Source organism: the organism of the source record quoted next, unplaced genomic scaffold (assembly GCF_019419815.1).
Source record: "Pyrus x bretschneideri cultivar Hongxiangsu unplaced genomic scaffold, Pyrus_bretschneideri_v1 Contig7, whole genome shotgun sequence".
Lineage (NCBI taxonomy): Eukaryota > Viridiplantae > Streptophyta > Magnoliopsida > Rosales > Rosaceae > Pyrus > Pyrus x bretschneideri.
In genome coordinates, this window is record NW_025999809.1 from 7,784,341 (window position 1) to 7,794,700 (window position 10,360).

Below are 10,360 nucleotides of genomic sequence, written 5' to 3' on the forward strand. Positions count from 1 at the left end.
CAGCTACCCTTTTAAAGTGCATTTTGCACTATTTTGGTAGGATTATGGGAGCGCTCCCAGCGCGGGTGGCTTGCCTACCCCCATTTTCCGTTCATCCATTTGGTTCTTTGGCCCTTCAGGTGGTGTTGATGGATCTGTGGTGGCGGTGCGGCTATTTTGGTAGAGGTGGCTGTCTAGGTTTTTCAGTTTGGTTGCTGCTATGGGCTGTTCACTTTGGGCCCTTCTCTTTGTAGTTTTCATTTATGGAGTTGGGCTTTTGCTTGGTTATTTTGGACTCTCTTTTGGGGTTGTCCTTATCTTGTATTAGCTTTCTCTTTAAATGAAATTTACTTTGTTTGTCCACAAAAAAAAAAAAAAAACAATAAAACAACTAATGCAAGACATCTTTAGTTGTTTTTCATTGTATTGCATGAAGATTTGATGTGTCTATTGCTTGAGTAATTACACACTCAAGGGGAAGTGTTGTAATTAATATTTAATATAGTGTGATTGTGTAAATCCTAAATAGAGATAAATTAGGAATCTTTCAGCATCTTGAAGATCTTCCTATTAAACCTTGTATTACTTGGAGAGCAAGTTAATCTCTCCTCCTTATTACTATAAATAAAGGCACAAGGTCTACGAATAACACACATAATTCTTCAAGACCATTCTCCAATTCTCTCTTTTTGTCTATACCACACACTCTCCTTCTCTTATATAAATAGGTCACAACAAAATTTTGATATTGGATCTTTGATAACAAATTTAACGACATGAGAATTAAACCACAAATACTTAGTGTTAGCCCTTCAGTCATATCCTAATTCTTAATCCAAAATCAATCCAATCCTAATCACCCAATATAACTTGTAGGTTATAATAGACTATCTATGATGTCTTTCATTTGGAATTTGAAGCATAAAAGCGGATAGGGTACCCAAATTTTGTGACAGTGTACGTGTTTCTATGCAAATCGTATTTCTCCTCAAGGTGGAGCCCACTTTTGAATTTTAAAGTTAGGCCACAAGTCATAGTTTGTTATAATACTAATTTTTGGAGGTCTATAAGTGGAATAAGCAGAATATGATAAATGGTAATGGATAATGTCACCCTTGCGACTAAGGTTTTCATAATTGATTGACAAAATAAAGGATAGTAGGAGGGAAAATTGTTGAGTATTTTGATACTCTCTTTGATAATTTTGCTATTTGAGTTTATAGTTTATAGTTTAAGGTTTAGGGTTTAGGGTTTATGGTTTGAGCTTTGTGTGTTGGGTTTAAGGTTGGGGTTTTAGAATTTAGGATTTGGATATGGAGTTAATGGTGCGGTTTAGGGTCTAGAGTCTAGGGTTAGGGTTTAGGGTTTAGGGTTTAGGTTTATGATTAGGGTTAGGTTTCAAAATTTGGGGTTTAGGGTCTACGGTTTAAGGTTTAGGGTTAGGGTTAGAGTTTAGGATTTAGGGTTAGGGCTAGGGTTTAGGGTTTAGGGTTAAGGATTTGAGGTTTGAGGTTTAGGGTTAAGGATTTGAGGTTTGAGGTTTAGGGTTTAGGGTCATGTTTGGTGTTTGTAGGGTTAGTGTCAAAATTTAGGGTTAGTGTTTGAGTTTAGGGTTAAGGTAAGGGTTAGGGTTTAGGGTTAGGATTTAGGCATTAAGGTTTAAGATTAGGGTTAGGGTTAGCGTTAGGGTTTTAGGGTTAGGGTTTTGGGTTTTAGGGTTAGGGTTAGGGTTTTGGGTTTTGGGTTTGGGTTTGGGTTTAGGGTTTAGGGTTGTGGTTAAGGTTAGAGTTAGGTTTAGGATTAGGGTTAGGGTTTAGAGTTTAAGTTTAGATATAGGGTTTAGGGTTTGGGATACGGTTTAGTGTTTAGGGTTTAAGGTTAGGTGTTAAGGTTTAGAGTTTAGTATTTAGGGTAGGGTTTAGTGTTAGGTTTAGGGTTTAAGGTTTATGGTTAGGGTTAGGATTAGGGTTAGGGTTAGGGTTTAGGGTTTAAAGTTTATGGTTAGAGTTTAGGTTTAGGTTTTAGGGTTAGGCTTTTGGTATAGGGTTTAGGTTTAGGTTTTAGGGTTAGGTTTAGGGTATAGGGTTTATGATTAGGGTTTAGGGTTTAGGGTTAGGGTTAGAGTTTAAGGTTAAGTTAGGGTTTCGGGTTTTGGGTTTGCATTAGGGTTTAGGGTTTGTGTTTCGATTAGGGTTCAAGTTAGGGTTAGGGTTTAAGGTTTATGGTTAGGGTTAGGGTTAGGATTAGGGTTTAGAGTTTATGGTTTGGGGGTTTTAGTGTTTAAGTTTAGAGTTTAGGGTTTAGGATTTAGCGTTTAGGGTTTAGCGTTAAGTTTAGGGTTTATGGTTAGGGTTAAGGTTTAGGTTTTAGGTTTAGGGTTAGGATTATGGTTTAGGGTTTAGGTTTTATGGTTTAGGGTTAGGTTTAGGGTTAGGTAGGGTTTAGGGTTAGGGTTTAAGGTCAGGGTTTAGAGTTTAGGTTAGGGTTTAGGGTTTAGGGTTAGGGCTAGGGATAGGGTTAGGATTACTAATTTTATGCCTATATATTAGTGAGGCGATGCTATGAGAATACGAACTTGGCTTGTGTCTCAATGGGTAAGTTGCTTATCTTTGTTTTCAATGGTTTTGATTTGATCCCCGCCCTAAACCCTAAATTCAATTGTTTATTTTTATAAACTTCTAGTTCCTTGCTACACACTCATGTGTGTGACAATTCTTTTACATCGATGTTTTTTTGTGTTTTCAAACTTTTAACTTTTTTATGAATAACATAATATTTTAAGTGTTAAATGTTTTAATATTTTATAAAATATTATTATTTGTCCATAGCAACATATTTATATACTTTTCAAAAATGCGTTTCTCTATGAAAGCTTTCTTTTTGAAACACCAACTCGGTTTCAACTTCGATGCTGGCCCTAGCCTTTAGCTTAGGTGCCGATGGGAGCCACCCTTATTTTCTTCTCCTTCCCTCTTTCTCACAGCCCTTTACACCTTCCCACTCCTCCTTCTCCTTCCCTTCATCTACTCTGCATTTTCTCTCTTTTCCTCCATTCCCTTGTCTTCTGCCTTTTCCCTTTTTCCTTATCTCTCATCTCCTCTGCCTCTTCCTTCTTACAACTTCACATCACCTCTCCCTTCCCACTACCATATTGAGTTTGGTCTCAATAACCTTGAGTTTGTCTCAGGTTTGGGCTTCAAGCCCCTTATCCGGCGTTTTTCGTACTGTTTTTACTGTTCTTTGTTTGTTACCTTTCATTTTTTCCTCTTCTTTATCCATGATATTTCATCCCTACTCCATCATGTGCTCGGATTTGCGGGCTCCAATTCAAATTAAATATCATATCCATTTTCCTCCCTCTCTCAATCAGCATGTCGAATCCCCATCAAGACCAAGTGTTTTGTGGCCTTCGTCACAGTGAGGGTATTTCACATACCCCTTAGCCTCACCTTCTATCCATATGGTACTTTGTTTGGACTACGTTTGCAGGAGTTCATAAAGGGAATTTAGATCTGGTGTCTACTTTCTCAGTTCGGAGTTTGGTGTCTTTTAAGGACGAGGCAACAAAAACGATTTGGTTTATGCTACTCCAGATTAGGGTCTTTTATTGTTTGTTTTTTCTACCTACAGATCTAAATTTATGTGGACATCTCTCATCTTGTTTGGGTTTTTACCATCCTTATTGTTTTTTATGGGAGGCCTTTTGGTCTCTCTCTTGTACTAGGTCTTTTTTTTTTTTTTTTTTTTTTTTGGTGGAATCTTGCACTAGTTTACTAATGAAAGTAATGTTTGCTAGAAAACCGTTTTGAGATAGTAAATGATGATAACATAGTAAACCACCTTCACCTTCTCCCTCTCTCTGGACACTTTACCAGCGGGGTTTATCTAGGGTTTCGTCTCTGTCCGCCATGGCGAAGCCAACCCGAGCCCGTCGCTCGCCGTCAGGCTCCGCATCCGGCTCATCCTCCCGCTCCCGCTCGCGTTCCCGCTCCTTCTCCGGCTCCGACTCGCACTCCAGCTCGCTTTCTCGCTCTCGTTCTCGCTCCAGGTCCTTCACCTCTTCCTCCTCTCCGTCTCGGAGTGGCAGCTCTCGCAGCCGTAGCCCCCCTGCCTCCAAAAAAAGGTTTGATTTCCTTTTCGCGCTTCTAATTTGACATTCGAGGGTTTGTATGTGCTGTTTTGTTGCTTAGAAAATTCGGAATAAATTCGCAAAGGAAATATTAAACAATTTTAGACGAACAAAGACACTGAATAGAATGGAATGCCGAACAACCAAAACCCTAACTACAATCATCATAGAAAAGAAACAAGCCGCACCTATAAAACACTGGCGAATGCAATATATGAGCAGTAAGCTAAGTAAAAAAATTGAAATTGAATGTAAAGAACGTTGATTCGACATTCATCTTTGTTGGTGAGAAAATTTTCAATTGACGTTAAGCATTCAGCCTTTCATCGCAAAAAGTATGAATTTTTCGTTAAGTAGGAAGGATGAAGTATTAAAAGTGGAGCAACTCAAACGAACAGTTATGAGTCGATTAATTGATGAGGCTAGAGCATTCAAACGATAATGTATATGTATTGTTTAGATTTTAAATCATGCACCTTCACTTTTTCGTTATTTGGTTTTTTGTTGTTGTCGTGCTTTAATGTGATTATGGATTTGGTTCATTCAGGTTTTCGTAAAGCCGTATTGCTAATTAAACTGATTTGTTTTTCACAGTTCTGAAGTTGCTAAACGAGGTCGTTCTCCAACACCACAATCTAAAACGGCTGTCTCCACCCCCAAGGTATTAATAGTTTTCTTCTATGAATTTGTGGGGGTTTCTTAGTGGTTTTTGTGCTTATCAATTTTTTTGGGGCACATTGAGAAGTAGAACTTGTTAGTCAATTTGAAGTAGACTTTGATTGGGGTCAAGTGACTGTTCATGTACATACGTATTCTATGAGTATGAACAGCATCCTGTTTGTAATTTAGTTTTGGTAATCCAAAATGTTACTAACTCAAATTATGTTGATGTAGATATTCTTTTTCTCCTTTTTTTTACTGCAATTGACATTTGGATATGAGTTTTCTCTTAGAAACCTTATTTTCCGCTTGCTACCTGGAGTACTCCTAGATATTGAGTTCTCGCTGGTCTTTATTAAATTTGATAGATTTCTTTTGAGTAGATCCACTAAGTTTTACTTTCTCGACCACCATAAATTCCAATCCACATCTTTCATTTGATAACATGTCACATTTCAGGAAAGTTTCTCCAGTTCATGCGGTTCATGAGTCACTTGTTCTTCACATTGACGCACTAACAAGGAATGTGCATGAAGGCCATTTACGAGAAATATTCTGTATGTTTTTGTTTTGTATCTATACTATTTGACTTCTTTTTGCATCATGAGATTATGTTGGTGATTAATATACCTAATTCTGGAGGAGTTGATCTAAGCTAATTCCGTATACATTTCTTTATTTACATAATAGCCTATAGTGCAACTAATTTAAAATCTTGCCTGGAGGAGTTGATCTAAGCTAATTCCGTATACATTTCTTTATTTACATAATAGCCTATAGTGCAACTAATTTAAAATCTTGCCTGAGGAGTCCAACGTATATTTTTAGATGTCAGTAAGTGTCGCTCTTCTCCTCAGCCTTTGGGGAAATTTTAATTTATATTTGATTTAAACTTTTATTCTTTTAAAGTTTCATTCTCTTTGGTTTTTTTTTTTATTTTGTTATCTTTATGCAAAATTGTAAAAGGATCTATTCCATGTAACCTTAAAGTAACTACTAATGACTCCATGTTTAGGCAATTACATGTGTCTGGTGCTCTGTAGCACCGATCCTCAGATTTGATAACCATATGTATGAAAAAGTGCTCACATCTTTAGCTCGTATATTTTTTTTCTTCGCTAAATATTCAGATTAACTGGGTCACAGGCAGTGTCTCTCATTCCATTTTGCATACTTTGTAGGTAACTTTGGTGAAGTTGTCAATGTGGAGCTGGCAATGGATCGTACTGTGAGTTCATGCTAGATTTAATTCTTGATTTTGAAGTATCTTGCTGTGTAACAAGCTTGTTAATGTGCCTTCTTCTGCAGGTTAATCTTCCAAAAGGATTTGGATATGTTGAGTTCAAAATACGAGCGGATGCTGAAAAAGCACAATTATACATGGACGGCGTAAGTTTTCTCGAAGAGTGGGAGTATAACAGTTGCTATAACTTTAAGACCATTACATATTTTGAATTGATGTGGTGAAATTCCTTGTTTCAGGCTCAAATTGATGGTAATGTCGTTCGAGCAAAGTTTACATTACCTCAACGTCAGAAGGTGTCTTCTCCCCCTAAGCCTGTTGCCACTGCTCCAAAGAGAGACGCTGTGAAAACTGATGGTGTCAGTGCTGACAAAGATGCACCAAAACGACTGAGGGAAGGTATAATCTTTGTATTTATTCTTTTTATAGGATCATATATGTTTTTTCTACAATGTTAGTTATCTATCTTTTACTTAATAATATCAGCTTCTCCTCGCCGGAGAGGTGCTCTCTCACCACGAAGGAGATCACCTGTATCTCGAAGAGGTGAATCTCCAAGACGACCATTAGATTCTCCACCGCGTCGTCGTGCTGCCTCACCTGCGCGTCCCTACCGCCGTGGTGGTTCACCTCCAAGGAGGAGGCTTGCATCTCCATCCAGAGGTCGTTCTGGATCACCGCCACCAAGGCGACATTCCCCTATTAGGTATATTGAGGCAATTTTGCATTTTTGTATCCTAAATTGTTTGAGTTATTTTTATTGGTGTTTGACTAATCATCTTCTTGAATACGACCTCTCCAAGAAGGATACGAGGAAGTCCCATTCGTAGACGCTCTCCAGGACCCCCGAGGCGCGGGTAAACTTCTAGTTTTGTACCTAAAATTCTTCACAAATCGTGTGCTTACAAAAATAAATCAAGATATGGATTTTTCATAGACCATGGATTTCTGTTGAATGGAAAGAGATCTCGTGCTACTCCTGGTTGATTTTACTGGTTTTGCGTGTTCTTCCAACAGTTAGTGAATCTTTATCACCATGCAGATTTGTTTAATTACGTGTATATATGTGCTTACTTTTTGTGGACCTGTGATATATAAGTACTGTGCATGCAATTTCTGCAAAGAAAACTGAAGCCAGGCTATTAATTTCAATTATAAAAGTTTATTTCGTTCTAGAAACATACAAGTCCTGGAATATATTTAGCAAATGTGCTTGATAGATGCATAGCAGAGATGACCCAAAAGGCCTCAGGTGTTTTGATAATCAGGATGCATCGTATAAACCAATGGTATTATCATGGAATTTACATGCTCCTTCGCGCACCTTTTTTAATAAGATCTCAGTTGTTAGGCATGTATTGGAGCAAAAAGGTTGATGTCACTGTACCAAATGTGCTTAGAAATATGAGCTGTCAAGCTATTTTTTCTCTTCGGTTGAGTTACTTTGAGTTTATATTTTGGTTTGATCTCTTGTACGAATTTAATTCTTCAGTTCACCTACTAGACGGTTTCGTAGCCCTCCCAGAAGGTCTCCAATTCGTAGGCGGACCCGTTCTCCCATTCGTAGGCCTGGTCAATCACGTTCAAGGTCAATCTCGCCGCGGAGGTAACATCAATATCCATGTCTGAAGAAGTCTTTTGCTTTATGCTTGAAGTGGATCACGTTTCTTGATATTTCATGTTCTCAATTCAGTGAAGTTGGGTGGAATTGCATTTACTAGTGCATTGAGTTTGGAGTTTGTGATGTTTATTCATACCTCGATGAAAATAACGTTTGAACTCATGTGCTGTAGTCTAGCTTTTGCATAGTTCTGTTGTTTGAAATAAAGTTTCTTCTCCACCCAAAAAAAAAAAACTCGTGTTGATGTATCTGTGTGCTTGAGGAGGCAGTGGTTTGTCTTGTGAACACGAAGTTGTTATGTTGGACAAAGAAGGAATGCATGAAGTAAATCTGGCCACTGATGTGGTCATCTAACATCGAACTTGCCATTGATTATTATTTTCCTTTAGGATGCTACTTGTTTTTGTTCTTTCCACTTCAGTATGTTCCAATGTATGCGGTGGAATATATGTTTGCGTACATCTCATTACTTGACCTGTCAAAGTTTTTTTTTTCCCTCCAAGGGATATATGGTGGTACTATCTTTGAGAACCTATTTTTTTTAACTCTTGGTATCTTGATACCGTATTAGTTACTACATATGTTTTTGGGTGATTATGTATAAAGTACTATCTTTTCTTCCCCTTTTTAGATGAGATGATTTCATTGCGTAGTAGGTTCCTAGTTCCTACTCTACATATTGCCAAAATATACCTTTCAAAGTTCGTATTTTGTTATATTTATTTTGAAAGAGTAGTATGCTAGCTAATATGCCTTATACCTTCTTTGTTGCTTGTATTCAACAGGGGTCGAGCACCAGCTACTAGACGTGGGAGGTCAACGTCATCTGGATCACCTAGTCCACGAAAGGTAGCTTTTACTAGCTTGTTTACATTAAAAACATGGCTTATGGGATACCTTACATGGATTAACTCTCTGCAGTCTAACAGGTACCCCGAAAAATCTCTCGTAGTCCAAGAAGGTAATTTTGTAATTAATTAATTTTTACTTTTAACCTTGATCTGAATGAACTTCATTCCAGGCCATTTGTATCTGTTTTAGAATCTCACATTCGTTTAAGTTTGTTTTCATCTGCAATTTATCCTTTTGGCTTTACTATTTGTCTTTTTGGTAATCAGTTTATGTCTGATCATTTTTCTATAAGTTCACAGCATACGTATTTATTAATCGCAGATTAAAAACCCAATTGAGATACAAAACTTGGGCTTAGTACTTGTGTAGTAACTTAAACAAATTCTCATGTTTTTGTGGACCGGGGTTGCTTGTTTTTTAACAGATTTGGTACTTGGTTTTATGTAGGCCTTTGAGGGGAAGAAGCAGTAGCAAGAGCAGCAGCAGCAGTTCACCTCCTCGTAAGCCATAGGTAATACTTTCTTTCGCTCTCTCATGGATTTTCTTTTAGTGGTTCTAATCATTGGAATGCAATTGGGCTAATGTTATTTAGAGTTAATACTTGTTCTTTTGCAGTAGCTTAAATAAGATTGTTCATGATTTTCTGCGGGTTAGGCGGATTGTTTGATTTTTGACGCTTTGGTATTTGGCCTATATAGCTTTAGCTTGTTCTGATGGCGGGCACTTCATGTAGGTCTTTAAGGGAAGCAGTAGCAGTTCACCCTCATAGGCCATAGGTAACACCTGCATCTCCCTCCTCTCGCCCTCACCCCCGCTCCTGTCCTCTCTCTTTCCCTTCCCCACCCTCTTTTACTTAGTTGCCATGAGTATGAAGCACAAAATTCTCAAGAGTGACGGACATACTCGGAGTTGATATTACCATTTGGGTTGCTTATGAGTAGACAGGATCAAGTTGTGTTATTTTGAGCTTTTAAAACTTTTTCCGGTAGCTTTACTTTTTTAATTCCATGACTGTAACACAACAATGTGGGAACGAAGGATGTTGCTTGATATTGCACATTTGGTCAATCTATTGTAAAAACAAGCGTATGATATGGTTTTCTTTTTAGCCAGGTGGTGCAATGGATCGAGTTGTACGGTTAACTTCTGTAAAGTTCTACCCCGACCGTAAAATTGAGACAATAATTCTTCCCACAGATTATGATACAAACATTTGCTCATATCATCTAATAAATCTTGCTTTCGGTCGCATCCTTTTTCTTTTTCTTCTTTTGTCAAACAATAGATTTTATTAGATTAGTCGTTAAACTAGCCATCGACGGAGTTTGAATCCACGTCGTTATGCAAGGGCACATTTTCACCACTGTGGTAAAGGATCATTTGCTGTATCCTTCTTCATATATTGAGGCTGCAAATCTTGTTTGACCAGAACCTCTTGGTGGCCGTGACCTTCAAAACATGAATCGGATTGTTGTCGGATTCTTTCACCATGCGAATGGGATAGGGATTTTCTATGCTGCTTTAGAGTATGGGGTGTTAAACTGTTAGATCTTCGTCAAAAATACAATGACCATGAGCTCACGGTTAAAGAATCTGAATTACAGTATACTCCTAAGCACCCCTAGAACTTTCGGAATGGACTAGAAGTTATTTTCACTTGTCTTTGTACCACTAGTAATTTCAAAGGCCATTGTTCTATTGTTCAACCGGAAGAGAGTTCTTGCTTTGATTTGGCCCAGCTTTTTAATAAGTTGCTTTTGAAAAAAAAATTCCGCAGCCCCAAGTCCCCTGGTAGTGTACTTTCAGTTTTGTAGAATGATAATAAAACTGGTCATGGAAATAGGATGGGGTGGTGGTTTAACAGAAAAAAAAAAAA

At 37.9% G+C, this 10,360-nt stretch overlaps 1 protein-coding gene across 1 annotated transcript; it reads left to right on the forward strand.

The window, feature by feature from the left end:
* The first annotated feature begins 3,768 nt into the window (after window positions 1–3,768).
* LOC103936927 (serine/arginine-rich splicing factor SR45) lies at window positions 3,769–9,592 on the forward strand. The gene is given in 14 exon segments (XM_009346816.3): window positions 3,769–4,102; window positions 4,703–4,745; window positions 4,747–4,769; window positions 5,228–5,325; window positions 5,950–5,996; window positions 6,077–6,157; window positions 6,251–6,410; window positions 6,498–6,717; window positions 6,815–6,868; window positions 7,504–7,617; window positions 8,418–8,481; window positions 8,562–8,593; window positions 8,932–8,995; window positions 9,218–9,592. Coding segments are annotated over 13 exon segments (1,215 nt in total). The 5' UTR covers window positions 3,769–3,887; the 3' UTR covers window positions 9,218–9,592.
* Window positions 9,593–10,360: the final 768 nt, after the last annotated feature.